General features: G+C 43.3%; 1 protein-coding gene across 2 annotated transcripts; it reads right to left on the bottom strand.

Annotated features, from left to right (window-relative positions):
* Positions 1-2625: 2625 nt before the first annotated feature.
* Positions 2626-11337, bottom strand: LOC138301103 (TAR DNA-binding protein 43-like). Of its 2 annotated transcripts, XM_069241216.1 has the most exons (7): positions 11192-11334; positions 10302-10548; positions 9916-10076; positions 6025-6165; positions 5261-5368; positions 4515-4682; positions 2626-4420 (listed from the first exon to the last, which is right to left on the bottom strand). In XM_069241216.1, the coding sequence occupies exons 2-7, from the start codon at positions 10540-10542 to the stop codon at positions 3824-3826; spliced, it is 1416 nt and encodes a 471-aa protein (XP_069097317.1). In that variant the 5' UTR covers positions 10543-10548; positions 11192-11334; the 3' UTR covers positions 2626-3823. The 2 variants fall into 2 exon arrangements, with proteins under 2 accessions (XP_069097317.1, XP_069097318.1); XM_069241217.1 differs by lacking the exon at positions 5261-5368 and having other exon boundaries at positions 11192-11337.
* Positions 11338-16642: the final 5305 nt, after the last annotated feature.

The raw sequence follows: 16642 nt of genomic DNA on the forward strand, positions 1-16642 counted from the left end.
CCAGAGAACTTTCTTCTCCAGAAAAGATAATTAATAAAACCCATTCAATTTGAAGAACAGACTGGCAAATAGTAAAAGCGACTGTAGGAGAGCTTATAGTCTTCTGGTACAAACTAGAAAAGAGAATTGGGAGGGGTGGGGGCAAGGATAGTTTTTTTTTTTTTGTTGGTATATTATGGCAGCCCGGTGGTATGCTGTGTATGCATCACTAAGCATTCAACATGACGCTGCCACTTTATTATATTTTTTTTTTTTAACCATCCAAGATGAGAGATTTCACTTAAAAATAAAAACTGGGTAACCCAGCAACAAAAAGGCAGTTGGAGGGCTATTTATACACATTTTGGCAGAGGGCTGATGGGAGGTGTGGGGGAAATGGAGATGTCAAAAATTGATGAAAGGCAGCAGAAGGTCTGGAGTGAGTATATAGCAGCATGGAGCACCTGGGATAAGGAATGTATTTGAGCCTTGAAGCAACATAGGAGGGGAGGAGAGAGCAAGAAAACAAGCATTCTTGATGAATGCTTAAAGAAGAAAGAAAAAAAGTTCCCTGAATATAGAAAGACACTAGCCCGGCAAAAGTATGGTAAGGAAGCTAACAAAACAAGCATTTTCAATGCAACGGGTCTCAGCATTTGTAGAGTTAGAGCTATTAGTGCTGTAAAGCCGCCCCCCCCCCCCAAAAAAAAAAAACAGATAAAGTAGTCCGAACTCCAGGCTGAAAACATCGAGCCTCGTATGTTTTTGGTACTTTACCAGTGCTGTGTAGGTGGGCTGAACACCGGTAAAGGCATGACCTATGCATGCCTTTCCCAGATGAAAGCAAGCAGATTTTAAAAGGCAAGCCCACTAACCAATGTAAGTGACTGACGTGGCATGGGTGTGGCTTCAAGCCCAAAGAGAGATTACAGAAGGGACACAGCACTTCTGCTCCCCCATAAAAAGGAAAGAAAGCCAGCAAATAAGCAAAGGGGACCCCAAAAAATAAAAAAGCCAACCGAGTGTAGGCAGTAGACTGAACCAAGTTAGTTATGGTCCACAAAAGGTCTTTCACGATCAGCTAGAGATACTTAAAAACACATCTTTGGATTTTGAACTGACTGGGCTGTCCTGGTGTGGCTTGCAACGTTCAATGTAATCACTTTCCAACCCCCCCCCCCCCCTCTCTCACCATCACCCCACACCTCCAACCCCCCGAGGGAGTCTGAAATAGTTCGTGGCACCGAGAATGGATAGATAGACATAAAAAAAAAAAATGCTACTTAATGTAAGGGGGGGGGGAGGGGGACGGACATATCCAAGACCCAGTATGGGAATTTTTGGATCGTAAATGTTCCATCAGGTATGGAAAAAGAATGACCACTGATTTCCATTTTACTTACATAAAACTTAAGACCGTAGGAAAGGTTGCCCATTAACTTTGCCAGAGCCGTTTTAGATCTCGTATACAAGCAGCTTTAACTAATATTGACAACTGGCTTTTGATCAGGCAATATCACTTGTTGGCTTTTTGTTTCTTCTGGAATTTGCCCCTCACCTAAAGCACATCGCCTTTTACCATCCTTTTTGGCCGGAACCTTTCGCTTAAGTTACTTCACATTCAATGGAATTACATTCAATGGAAGTGTATGCGTTCTCTTGCTCAAGCCCAGGTACGTCCTCCAATTGCTATGCTGTTTTACCAGTGTATTTAAAGTAGTTTTGTTGCTGCTTTCTTAGAAATGTGTTTCACAAGGTATTTCATTCTTGACACTAATGCAGTCATCTGGGCTTTAACTTTTCTTTCTACTTCTGCGAATTTAGCTCAGCCTTGTTTTTTTTCCTTTTGAAAAGCACCTCGGTTTGCTGCAAGAGGCACTATAAATTAAGTCAAATATATTATGTTCTCTCACTGAACAGAGCACCGATATCCTCTCTCCATCCTGATCTTCAGCGCCCTTACTTCTGATTCAGTTTGTCTCGAGTTTGTTACAATCTTCATGTTCCTATTTGCTGAGTTTCACTGTTTTTGCAGAATATTGAGGTATTTCTATAGAGGGAGTCTACTAAGCTTACCTTCCGTTTGTGATTTATCTTGTTTCGTTCCTAGTGACTTGACTTTTTTCTATAGCTGTTTTTCTCTATGGTGCACATTTTTGTAAACGTCGGTTTAAAAAGCTCCACGCCTTAAATTATCTTTATTTTACTTAAAGTCAAGAGGAGAGGGTGGCTGTCAGTTTTTTTGGAAGCCTGCGTCTTTGTGCTCTACGATAACGCAGAATTCAGCAACTTTATGGGAAATATTTAAAAGTTCTGTGACCAACAAACACTGCACGAGGGGAATAAAAACGGTGCCACTGGTCACTGACACCCGCACATGTTAAGATTTGATCAGCATCCAATGAACTCCGATGTGGTAGTGGAAATTAGTTCCACGTCGTGTCTTCATGACTTCAGCACCAACGTTAAACATCAGTGACAAGTTCACCATAACCAAACCGAGCAAGCTATTAACAGCCTTGCGCATAAAGGCCTGACTTTCATGGCAACCAGAGAAATGCGAGCACCACCACAGCCTGTTTTCCAGGCGGTAAACAAGCCACTGAGATCAAATGAATTTAGCAGAAATTCACCAGAGAAATATCATTCACAGCTGTAAAACAAGGACCATTTATTTAAATGTTTTAAGATGTATCTATATTTACAACTTGTAAAAAAAAAAAAAAAAGCATTCAGGTGCAGAACAAATGACAACAGCAGACCGCATTCTTATAGATTTCTTACAGGCAATTTGGACTTCCATCATGACACACCAGTCCCATGTGGCACATTCTAGTGCCCGCTTTCGAAGCACAAGCTAGTTTGCATAGCCACGCTTCCAGGTCATGAACAGAAATTACATCCCATACAACATTCACAGCAGTAGACATTGAGGAAAAAAAATACAAATTCATTTCAAAACGCATACAACTACATTGTTTTGCAAGGCACGGAAACCGTGCAAGTCGTCCAACAGATTGGAGGTCTTCTGAGTGCAGGAAACATTCGTACGTTACTTGCTCCCATTGCTCTGCACACTTTCTCACCAAAGCCACAGGGTCGAAAGACAATCTTTCCACGTTTGAAAGAAAATCCATGAAAGCAACACCAGGTCTCTGCACGCGCTCTTCTCTTTTCCCTCGCTCATACCCAACCCTCTCATTCCTCGGCACCATCATCAATTCCACAAAGTTCAAACAGCCGTCTGGTCCATCTCTCAGCCTTGCGATTCTAGCGTTGGCACGAATCCATGTAATAGTGGATTAAAAATGCAACACCCACCGTGTTAAGACGAGGCACGTGCAGGGAGGATGGTGGATTGGATAGTAATTCGGCAAAAAGTAATCCGGGGAGAAATTTACAGCTGTGCTTTCAAGGGGGAAGTGCTCTTTGCAGAACATTGGCAGCAAGGTGAACGTAGAAATCAGTTGAAGCCCTCATTGTGCTTTGAACATGAGGAAGACTGTAAACAATAACCAATTCTGAAGTTATGCTTTCCAAACGGGTAATCGGCAGAAAGTCACTGTCCAAGAGAAAATTAGACTGAATAAAATGAACACTGACTCAACTGACAAACGTTGAACAGAAATGGCAGGGTAGAATATACAAATCTCTACATCATTGCCACTTAATTTCAAGTTATAAAATTTAGAACCTTCAATATTTATGTTTACAACAAAGGGGGAAAACTGTCAAAAATACTGTTGCATATGCTTGCTGCACGGCCATAAGAGACTTGTTTACAGGTATTATACAGTATACTTACCATGAACTTAGAAAAACAAACGCAAAAGACCCACTGAACCTACATGCCCCACCCAGAAGATTTAGACTCCATGCTTGGAGAACCAAAGCCTCCACCATTGAAGCCGGTACTAGGACCCTGGTTAGATGAACCCCACCCAGCAGACCCCGTGCTTGATCCATAAGCGTTAGGGCCCGATCCAAATCCCTGGTTTGGTTCTCGTGGGACATTGCCCTGTGCTGGACTGTTCCCTGGTGGTCCACCTGGCTGATTCTGTTGTCCTGTCAGCATCCCCATCATGCCCCAACTGTTCTGCAGTGCAGCTTGAGCTGCAGCCATCATAGCAGGGTTAACTCCAAATGGGCCAAAATTCATTCCCCCAGCAGCCCCACCACCTCCCATATTGCCACCGGGGGGACCCCCTACACCCCCACTACCCCGACCAGGACCAAATCCTCCTTGGTTCCCAAACCCACCTTGGCTTCCAAACCCACCTTGGCTTCCATATCCACCTTGGCTCCCATACCCACCTAGGTTCCCACCAAATCTACCACCTCCTCTGTCTAAATATCTACTGTTATTTTTGGGCTCTGCATTAGAAACATGCACGCTGACGCCTTTAATAATCAAATCTTCTCCACAAAGAGACTGGGCAACCTACAAAACAAGAAAAAGACGACATTACAATTCCTCAAATACCAAAGAATTTGAAACTGAGGTATCAAGTTAAGTTTTCTGCTTTGTACAGTACCTGGTCATCGGCGAATGTAACGAAAGCAAAAGCCCTGAAAGGTTTAGGAATAAAGACATCAACAACTTCGCCATATTGGGTAAAGAACTGTCGAAGCTCATCGGGAGATATGTCTTCAGTAACACGGCCTACAAAGACCTTCCGACTGTGAACTGGTTCATCCGGACCCTGTAGATGCAAGGGAAAAACCAATGACCATTAAGTCCGCAGAATCACGATAACTACTAACAACTAGACATTCCCATACTTTCTTGGCATTAACGTCAACCTGTAATACATCCCCACAATATTGTGATTGACACGAACTCTGCCTTGCCACAAGTCATTACTTACTTGCTGAGATGACTTAACAGTACCTATCAAGTCTAGGTCTTGTAGCTCACCCCAGTGTACACGAAAAAGCTGATTAAACGTAAGTACGTCCCCGCCTCCCAAAGTAGATACGAGCCGAGGAACCATATACAAATCTCACTTATGTCACCACCGTATTGTCATTGCCTGTGAACACATGACCATACACACCCTGAAGTTTGCAAATAAAAACAGAACTGTTTTGTGATAAGCGACTGGAACACAGGACAGACAAGTGTGGGTAACAGAGCAGCAGACTAAATAAGAAACAAGGTCACTAAAGGACCATTTTCAATGCCTAAAGTGAAGAGGTAGGCAGTGTATGTGGTTGCTCACATTAGCCCTTGAACTACACAGGAACTAGACAAATGGCCTGTAAAATACTGAAAGCTTACCGAGTTCCAGTAATACGAGGGGGCGCTGTCTGCATCCCCTCCCCAATCGTAGTAGCTGTGCTTCCCTCCGGTATTCATATAGCCCGCCATCTCCGGGTTACTAAAATACTAAAAAAGATATCCTATGCTCATGTGCCGCTACTAGGGTTTCCTGGCCAGAGTCCAACTTTAGAGCACAAGTAAGCAGCAACAGTAGGCGAAGAGATTATACACCCAAAGTGTTAAACATGGGGTATATGCCTTTAAACAGTTCTACTTGGCAATGAGTAAACCTAATGCATACCCTGCCTCGCACACATCAGCTCACACCCCTTCGTATAAAAACTGTTGGGCAGAGGAAATTAACTTGATGCATTAAAACGTAACATTATTGGATGGTGCACAGGCAATTCGCAGAACTGTTCATAGAGTAGAGCTAGAGCTGCTAGTACTGCCGGCCAGTCCAAATGTTATTGCTAGTTCAGATGGCAATAAGATCATCCATGAGCAAGACACTGTTCATTTTCCAATCTTTTCTGTCTAACGTGGGAGAGGTGTGTTGGTGACTGGGTACGATGGGTAATGGTCATTTATTCAGTGTTTAATCCTAGAAAGAATAAACATGAATATTCAAGCATGCAAACACTTCACACTCTTTAAAGACCATGCAAGGAGATCAAAAAAAGCCTCACATTACAAAAGGATGTGTTTTCATAGCCTTATGAAACGAGTGCAAAAACTTGCACTGTCGTTTTATCAACAAAGCCCCAGAAAGCGCCATTTACCTTAGAGTTAGGGAACTTGCAATCGCACCATCGCCCATCAATCATGTGCCGCTGTGACATGACTTTCACTTGAGTCTCGTAGTCTGTAAACCGCACAAATCCAAATCCTTTCGAATTGCCAGTTTTTGCATCTTTCTTCACCTATTAAAAGTCAGTTTGAAGAAGAAAAAAATAGCGAGTCAAAATTAAACTTTAAACGAACGCATTAAAAAGTTGCATATGCAGCCAACAGTTTACTCTATTAAAACGTATGATAGAGGGTGCTCTGGAAAACAGATGACTCGCTTGTATATACTACCAAATTTGACAGTTAATAACAATCCTCGATAAAGCCAGTAGGTCTAGGCTATACTATATTATATTGCATTCCTAACGCTGTGCAACTTTAAAGCCAATAAATAAATTTACTAATGGAGGGGTGAGCGTGCACAAGGTGGAGCTGGGGATAAAGGCAAACTAGGAAGAGCGCACAAGGTGAGGGGGGGAGGGAGGTGCCCAGAGGAAGAGCATCACAAGCAGGGTGGGGAACTACATGAGCGTGCGGGAAAACAGACTTAAAAGGAAACGAGCATTGGCTAATCCAATAGGCCTCAGCAGCCCGAAATCTACCTGCGTTGTCAATGTGTCTTTTAGCCAAGTTGAGTAGCAGCACTGCTGTTCAACATGGTTAAAAAGTCACATAAAAAAATAAAAAAAATAAGACATCACCCAACCTGCGCTGTATTCTGAACTCGCATTTTCGAAAGCGCTTTCATGTACGATAATTAAGTTAAGCGTTTTGGCGAAATAAAGTCCAACTATTTTGTCAAGAACACAGCGAACTGTCTTCTAAATACATACTTTAAATAATTTTCATATGCGATAATAAAGTATGGGTGAAACAAGAGCACAGAAGGAGCAGCTCTTAAAGTAACTGTTACAAAGTGCCGACTGGCTGAGTGCAGCTTCCCAACCGCTGCTCTTTGGCCAGGGCAATACCCAGCCCCGAACAAGAGACCTGTATTTCCCCTCCTCGCGCTGTAGTGTTCTCCGTTATTACTTATGTTCGAATATATGAGAACACAAAGTGGGAGTAAAGCCCACGCAAACTAACAAGTACGAAGCGAGTAATAACGTGACAATGAATCAAAACAATAGCAAGCAACGAACGGCTTTAAGCAATTAAGTCTTACAAAAAGAGTGCTGCTGCCCGGTAGGCAAGACCTACATAATGGCGGAACGAGAGTTCGAGTCCAGCTTTCTGGCATTCATTTCCTAGGTAAAACAGAATTTTAAATACACGGAAAGTAGGGGGACCACAGGGAAATGGAACTCGCCTTCTACCAATCTTTCTGATGTAGCGTTTGGCTTGTATATTTTAATTCTAAGCAAGGGGAGTGTAGGAAAAATATCCCTAAAGACGTTCTTACAAATTTTATAATTCAGGAATATATTGAAAGCATTCATTATACACAGAGTACTGTGCTGTTGAATGTTAAAAGAAAGTCTATACATTTACTACCCATGTTTGTAATTCTCGTGCCCCGACATCAGCCAGAATCCCTGCACAGCCCCTGCCCCAAAACAAACTTTTCTCGGCCTCAATTTCTAACTACTGGCTATGACCAGTGGGATGGATATTATTATGGGTATTTGTAGAGTGCATGGCTAGCCAAAGGCCTCCCAGCGCTGGCTGTGGGCCACTAAAGGCTGATATAAGGGTTATACTCTGAATAAGCAGTACACGAAAGGAGAACTTGTGGCTGGTCAGGAGGATTGGAATTGCACAATTTGGCTCCTAGATAAGCCATAGATAGAACTGCCATCCATCTGGCTCGTTCTACTAGAAGTCTGACTAGCGCAGCTGATGAGGATCTGGCGCATAGAAGGAAGCCAGTGACTTTAGCAGGGAAGGCATCCAGAGCCCTGTGGACGCAACAAAGGGCTTTGAACTTTACCCTCTCTCTATTCTACAGGGAGCCAGTGGAAAGGAGACAGCCGCCTTGGCAGATATGTCTAGGTATGTTCAAGAGAAGCCGCTCTGAGGCATTCTGAACCACCTGCAGTCTTCTGATCACGTACTCAGGTGAGCTGAGCTACAGTGTGTGTTGCCATAGTCAAGCCAAAAGATAATCAGGGCCTAAACTGAGTATTTTGTCTGAGAATGGAAAACTTCAAAGACTTTCCCTAAGAGTCCAAGCAGATTGAAGCAAGTTGCAGATATCCTTTTTGCTTGGTGGTTTCATGGTAAGCCGGGGGTCCAGCCAGACTCTTAATATTTTCTTTAGGGGGAAACAGATTCCTTAGGGAGTACGGGATAGAAGGCTGGGGCCCCAAACGGGGATTATTACCCAATAGCATTACTTTTTTGTGTGTCTTCATTTAAACTGAGTTTGCAGGCAGTAACCAGATGGATGTCCGACTGCAAACAAGGGGTAAGTGATGTGCAGTCAGTGCTGGAGAATGAGACAAGCAGCAGAGATGTCTGCATACGACAACAGAGAAATACTGTTTTTATGACCTCTGCCAGAGGGTACATATAGAGATTAAACAATGTGGGGCTGAGGGAGGAACCCCACAGTTGAACGAGACTCAATTAGAGAGGAAGGAACGGTCCAAGACCTGAAAGATCCTCCCCTCCACAAAAGGACAGCCATTCCAGCCCCCACCGTTCTCTGAATAAGCGGGCTATGGTCCACTGTCAAAGGCTCTGCTAAGGTCAAGAAGGATAATGGCTGCTGCACCACCCTGATCAAAGCGTCGTCCGACCTATTCAGTTGCTGCACTATGTAGATGCCAGGAGCCCGGGTAAGTTAGTGAAGAGCCCAATGTCAGAGAAGCAAGTAAATTAGAGACCAGGTTTTCAGTGAGGGGAGAAAAAAACCTAAGATAGTGTTACGTTGTGGGGTGTGCTGACCCACAGGATCAGGTAGCTGATGGGATTTCAGGGAATGCCGAATAAATGTCAGAAAAGCCCTAAGTTACTATGTTCTTGGGAGGCATCCAAGAGCTCACTATGTGAGTCAGGCTGGACAATCTCCTCGAGTATCTGAAAACTCTCCTAAGGAGAGTTTGAGGCCTGCTCAATTCTAGAGGCATAATAGTAGGAAGCCTGAGCGGATTCAATTTCCGAATGAAATGTTTAATCGCTTTCCTATTTTCCAACTTTAATGAAGCATCAAAGGATTTTCCTCCAACTCCTCTCCAAAAGCTTACACACACTTTTTAGGAGATGGAGGGAAAACCATGGAGCACCTTTATTACATCCACCTTCTTTGGTGGTGTATGGTAGCACAGTATCTAGGGCATTGGCGATCCACCCGGTAAATATCTGAGAAGCGAGCTCAACCAAGTAACAAAATAGTTAGGTTTAAAACTATCATCGAATCCATTTTGTGTGGTTAATTGTAATATAAGTTACATCTTGTATAATGAACATTCTAGCCCCATCTTCCCCAGGCAACTTTCACAAGGGCAAAAATGAAGCCAATATGTACAAGGTATGCCACACTAGGAGGACAAGAATTACTAGTGTTACTTATCGCACCTTAAACATTACGATTCCCACGCTGTAAGAATAGAGTGCATTGGATACATTCTTTTCCAGGTCGAGCAGTGTGGCACAAATCGTGCACTTATCTTGAAAACACCACCCGGCCAGATGCATGTCTAAGAATTTCGACTTGGTTACAATTCTAGCAGAAATGTTGTGTTACACTTAATTTAAAATACAGTACACCACTTTTGAATGTTTGTATTATATTGATGCTGGTAAGTTAAGAGTACATGGTCTCTAGGCACAGCCAACATCCCTCTCCTTGCTCGGACCAACGGCCCTTTGTTAGCCAAAAAGGACATTAGTTAAGTTCTGCAACTAAGTGTAGTAAGTAAGTTAAACACATCAGTACTGACCTGCACCATAACAACTTCTCCGAAAGTGCTAAAGTAGTCCTTCAGGTCTTGTTCAGTAGTTTTCCAAGGAAGCCCCAAAACAATCAGATCCGAAGTTTTCACGGCACGCTTCACTTTTACAGCGGAAGACCCATCGGATTCATCCATTTTCCTTTTGTTGTCTACAAACCAAATAATACATTTATCTACTCCATCTATTAAGAGCAAAGAATAGAACTACACCATTGAAGGTTGGCCGCGACACAATTTGTAACTGGACGGTCTGTATAAAATTACAAACAGTAGTTAACAATCATCTTACGTAATGAGGCTTCACCTGAATATGATAGCATTAACCACGTATCTATGTGTTTAATATGATAAATCCATGCGTTCAGAAAACCTACCTTTAGGATAATTAACCACGTAGACCAAGTTCCCCCAACCACTTTCAGGGGCATGCAGTATTCCTTCTACTAGACGAACTCCCCTCATACATTGGTTGACCGGGTTTCTGTATCGAAGGCCGCAAGCTCCGGGGAACTGGGCAGCAACGGTGGAGAGAAGGACCGTGCCATCATCCTCGGAGGGGATCTCCATAGGTTCATCATTCTCGTCCTCCGTAATACGAATATATTCCATCTCCATGGTAGCCTAAAATGGAGGTAGAAATCATGCAGTTTAAGATATTAAGTTCACGGGGCAGCAACCTTAACAGATATACATCGATAAATCGTATTTACAGTAAGCGTGCTCCTTCCCCTTCGAATCGCGAAATGATAACTGCGTAGGAGTACTATAAAAAAAAAAAAAGTCATGCACCCTGACCCATTTGGAGTCTCTGAAATGGAGACCGAGCCTGCAGGGAATGATGTGAATACCATCATAACCCATCACAGTATTTAAATAATGTCCCTCTTGACCACATGTAATACTATGTTAAAATATTCAAAAACTTGACCACAATTATGTATCTGCGCACGCCTGGCTCAAATTTAATCAAAATATCTCCCACAACTAATAAATGGCTCGCTATGGCGTTAATAAGCTTGAGATATCAACAGGCCGACACAGCTCCCAAGTCGCTTAACGGGTAGAGCCTCCTGCTCTTTCACAAAATAGTCCAGATTGCTCATAGACACATAAGAACTCAAGGTCACCACGAAAGTCCCCACTAGTTGCATGCTCTTTCTTTTTACCAACCAAACCAGCATCATTAGTTGGAGCTATTTTGAAAAAGTGCTGGGGTGGTTTTCTGTGAATGGCCTTTCCCGCGCTCTACCATCAGGAAGCTTACCCACTGGGAAGGCGACAAAGCGTTCTGATTAGTATCCAAGGTGGACAGTGTAGCGTCCGTCCAGTGTTTCTACGTCCCCGTTGCCGTTTGGAGGAATCAGTGAAGCAACCGCCAACCACCTCATCACCGTTCGGAACAAAATGGCCGCCTTAGGGAGTCCGCGCGAGGACAACGGCGTTCAGGGCCGCGACCAATGTACATCGCAGTAGTTGAAAGGGGGCGCGAGAAACACCACGCTATGTTATAAACCTTTCAGGAAACCAGAAGGCGACCTTTAGTCTTCGCTATAGTCGTTGTTATAACATATATTGCTACGTTCAACCATTACTACAGTTAAAGGTCGGGAGTGTTCTCGTTGCGAACGCAGCATATTTTGTGAAACCCCTATTAAAAAATACTTGGAATAGTCCAACCGGCAGTCAGTACTTCCTATATTTACGCACGCGCCAATCCAATCGCGCGAACTAGAGCGGTAACAGACATTATTACGTTTCTGTGTCTACGTATAAACAGCGGCCATATTTCAGTCTGTCTTAGGTTTAAATATGCCCACCAATTATTGGATTTAGGCGCAAATGTGAAAACAAACACAAGGTTTACTTTTTTTATTTTTTAAGCTTATGTATTAATTTCTGTACCATTGTACATTAATAATAATACAGCATGTCATGATCCGCTTTTCAGTTTAGTTATGCGTGACGTTTTTTTATTTTATTGTAGTTGACCTGAGAGGTATGCTGAGGTAAGTTTCAGAAACTACCACCTAACTGACAATATAACCATCTAGAACAGTGGTTCCCAACCTTTTGACTTCTGCGGCCCCCCACATTATCACAATTGGAAACTGGGGACCCCCACTGAATCATTATTGAAATCTGGGGACACTCGATCAGTCATTAGTGGAAATCAGGGACCTCCGCTCAAACACTTGAATATTCGAAATGCAAAACAATACACAAAAGATACTGGAGTAAGCATTCATCAAGCACATACACAAATGACAACACTTTTTATTTAATTTGCAAACAAATCTAAATAAAATAAATTAATAGGAAGGTTGGAGTTTTTCTAAATTCAGTTGAAGCCACACAACCTCTAGACTATAAACCATCAAATGCACCTGCACTGCTTCCAGAAATAAATCTGAGGATACTCATTTCATTTTTAGCCTCCAATTTCAACTTCCTTGATATTTTTAAAATGTTTGAATGTACATTTAACCACTTTATTTCTGTACGGTTTATTAATCTGTTAATGTTAATTTTCCAACAGTCGCGGACCCCCTGATGAGGCTTTGCAGACCCCCAGGGGTCCCCAGACCACAGGTTGGGAACCACTGATCTAGAAAAGGTCTTCAAACAGCGACACATCTCAGCTTGTGCAGTACTTATGAAACTGCAACAATTTCCTCCACCCTTCTAACGTCACCTTAAGCAAGTAACCCCACCTTATTTATAGGGTAGCGGCTATCTACCTGGGAACCAGGTAAACAGTGAACTTTCTCTGCTATTTACTCAGCTGCTGGCTATATAGTAGATAATAATTACTGTTTGGCCAACTGCCTTGAAATTAACAGAAAAACTTCACTATTTACCTGGCCATTTTTATTTTTGAAGAAGAAGACTCGGGAACATGGCGGCCGCATAACACCGCGGTCGCGAGCTCTCTCCCGGCCGGCGCTCGCACTCGTTCCAGCATGACGCTGTAACGCCGCGCTTGAACGCTGTCAGCCGGATGAGCCTCACGCTACGCCCCCGCCCTCTGGATGATTCAGGGCAAAACAAGGGGCTGTTTTTTGATACAAAGACGCCAAGGATCAGCGCTCCATTCATAGGTTTTTTTTCTGGAGGCTGCGACATTTTTTAGTCAAAGGAGACGTTTATTATTTAACAGCTGCTTCCGGGAGCCACGCTTGGGAACAGCTTTTTGCACTCGCAGGAGGAGCCTGGAGGGAGACACCAATACCTTCAAGGATCGCAGCAAGTATTTTTCTATTGTTTGCGGAGGCTCTGCTTATATGACGCCAGCTAAATTGAAAATACGGGCGTCTTCTAGGGGCCCTCCATTGTTGCAAAGCCAGAAAGTTCTGCTTAGCCTTGGGAGAGGTGAGGAGGCCCTCCAGAAAAATACTCTTAATTGTCTGCAAAGCTCTAGCAAGGGAAAAGAGGGGGGTCTGGAAGCAAGAGGGCACAGGCGAAAGGGTTTGGGAAATCCAATAAGGGGAGTTTGTCTGTACCCCCTATGTCTGGTTTGGAGCCCAGAAAAAGGCATAACAACAGATCTAGTAAAATCAGCTAGGCATTGGGCGCTCAAGGTTTACTTTCTGAGGAAGAAAAATTGGATTCCCCCTTGCACCTTTTCTGAGGAATATCTCACACCGTCGAGTGATGCAGCCCCCACAGTCTTTAGAAGGCTCCCTCCCCTCTCAGTCCCCTTCATCTTCCTCCCTAGAGTACGGAAGGCAGGCAGGTGAGAATGAGTTTGCGCAAATCCAATCAGTGGCATGTGGTGGGGCGCAGGGCCCCTTGGTTATGAAGGCTCTAGAGTCGGGTTCACCTGCACATGACTCTGCGGTACAGAACCTCTTGATCTCCTTATCTGAGGAGATCAGGGGTAAATTTGAGGTATCTGAGTTTAACCAAGGGAAAATCAGAGAGTCCTGCGCTGTTCTGGAGACTAAACTTAATGCTTTGACGGAGAGGATAAGTCATTTAGAAATGGTGGTGTCAGAGCAGGAAGCCCATGTACTGTCCAACACTCAGGATATATTTCCCGGTTATCACGCAGTGCAAGATGGTCCAGGAAAAGCTAGAGTCCCTGGAAAACAACCTACAAAGGAACAATATTAGAATCCTGAATGTACCCGAAGGGCTGGAAGGAGAGGATATCAAGGCCTTTGTATTAACTTTACTTGAGAAATATTTTCCCACAATGGATCAGACAAAGCTGAGAGAAGACATACAAAGGGTCCACCGGGATCCTTTTAGAAGGAAGCCTGATAGGAAGACCCCTAGGAAGAAAGAATTTTGTCTGAAGCTCTTAAGGCGGGTAGTTTCTCAGTGGGTGATTGGTCATTTCGGATTTGTTCAGACTTATCTAAAACAACTTTAGATAGGCAATGGGAATTGGGGAAATATATGCAAGATCTTAGGTCTCTTGGCGCAACAGTTCAGATGAGGTTCCCAGCTTTTTTGAAGATTATGTGGAATAATACGATGTATAATATCAGGGAACCCGCGGAAGTCCATGCGTTAATTGAGAAAAGGAAACATTGAGGCTGATAGTTTCTGGGTAATAAGCTGTCCGGTTTGAGCTCATATGGGCGGTCATAGTCCCTTTGAAGTCGAGGGAGGGTTCCCATGGGAGGAGGAGGTAGTGGGAGTCGATCCCGAAATAGAGGAGGCCTTTGTGGGTTTTTTCAAGAATTTGTATACGGAAAATCAGCACTCTGATGCAACGTTTGAAATGTCTGTAAAGGGGTACTTGGAAGCGCTTCATCTCCCCCAGTTAACAGTATCAAAACAGAACCAACTTGTGAGAGAAATAGATCCCGGGGAGGTGAGGACGGCAATTTTGAATTTAAAGAAGGGGAAGGCTCCGGGTCCAGATGGTCTGCCAAACAAATTATATGGTAATCTTTGTGAGGAGTTGGTTTCTATTTTGACAGAGTTGTTTAACTTCCTTTTACAGGAAGGGGTGGATATGCTGAGGTCTTGGAGTGAGGCAGTTATAAGCCTCCTATTGAAACCAGGGAAGGACCCAGTCCTTTGTAGCTCATATAGACCAATTTCTCTGTTGAATTCAGATTATAAGCTTTACACACATATATTGGCTAACATTACTTATTGGGGACAGTGGATCTGTCTATCACCGAAAAAGTCCCCTTATCAGTTCTCACTTCGATGCTGCCAAAGCTTTTGATCGGGTAAATTGGTGCTTCTTACAACGTGTAATGGAGGCTTTTGAGGTGGGCCCAAAATTCATAAAGGCAATTCAGGTTATTTACAAAGATCCATCAGCTCGTATCTTGATTAACGAAAAGTTATCTTCCAGATTTAGTATTCAGAGAGGGACGCAGCAGGGGTGTCCATTGTCTCCTCTTCTTTTCAATTTATATATTGAGCCCCTGGTGGCCAAAATCAGGGCGGATAGAGCGATCCCTCCTTTTCAATGTATGGGTTGGGAGAAGAAGGTTGCTCTGTATGCTGACGACCTTATGATATATACGGCGATTTGATGCAGGTTTTTACCCAAATTTAAACATGTTTGAAGGAATATGGAGATATTTCGGGCTATTCTTTTAATCCAGAGAAAACTGAGATCATGTGTTGGAATACTACCTTTGATAGTCCGCTGATCAAGCAACAGATTAGATATCTGGGTATTCAAGTTATTTCCAATCTTAATGAATTGGCTTGGGTTAATTTTGACAAAATCTGCAAAGAGACTCGTAACTTACTGAAGACCTGGGCCGGGCACCCTCTGTCCTTCATAGGCAGAGTAAATATTCTTAAAATGATGATTCTCCCGAAATTTACATTCCTGTTTAATACGATCCCCTTAGAATTTAAGAAGAGATGGTTTCAGAAGATGCAAGCTGATTTGACTTCGTTTGTTTGGTCCTCAAAAGGTGTTAGGATTGCTTGGCAGAAACTATGTAGGCCCAAGGGGAAGGGGGGGATTGCAGCTTCTGATTTTTATAAATATTATCTAGCTTTTAATTTGAAAAATGTTAGGATCCTATTACGGGACAGGTCTGAATATACGTCATTCTGGTGTGCAGCGACTCAGGAGCTTTCGGCGGCTGGCAGCCATTTTTTGTACAAGTTTGGTCACCCAAAATTTTTCAAAAAGATTTGATTGAAGCTTCTTAAAGATGCTGCTAGAGTATGGTGGTTGGTTCGCCAAGCTTTTCATATTAATTACTATAGTCCTAGGGCTCCAGTTTGGGATTCCCCTGGCACTCCTGAGTTTCTTCTAGGCAAACTGGCTTTGGTATTAAAAGGGGTGACGAAGTGGGGACAACTTTTGAAGGATGCGAAGCCGGTCCCCTGGTCAGAATTGGAGGAACTAACAGATTATAAACTTTCAAGGTTTAAGTATGTACAACTAGCGAGTTGGGCGGCATCTCTTCAGGAGAAAGGGGGAGTGTATAATCCTTGGGAGGGAAAATTATCCTCGACCTTGGTACATAAAGAAGTTTCTGTTTGGTATCAGGCATTGCTTGATGCACCAGACTCAGTGGCTTTGTTTCTAGAGAAGAAATGGGGATACGTATTTCCAAATTTGGATTTAGTGCATATTTGGGAAAGGTCAAGCTCTATGTTATGGTCGGTAACTAGGTCAGTTGCTCTGAAAAAAAATCAACTGTTTACCATGCATAGGGCTTATTGGTCTCCCCAGAGGCTGTCTGCGGTGGGGAACTTAGAAAAGAAGTGCCCGCGGTGTGGG

This window comes from Pleurodeles waltl, chromosome 6 (genome assembly GCF_031143425.1).
Source record: "Pleurodeles waltl isolate 20211129_DDA chromosome 6, aPleWal1.hap1.20221129, whole genome shotgun sequence".
Classification (NCBI taxonomy): domain Eukaryota; kingdom Metazoa; phylum Chordata; class Amphibia; order Caudata; family Salamandridae; genus Pleurodeles; species Pleurodeles waltl.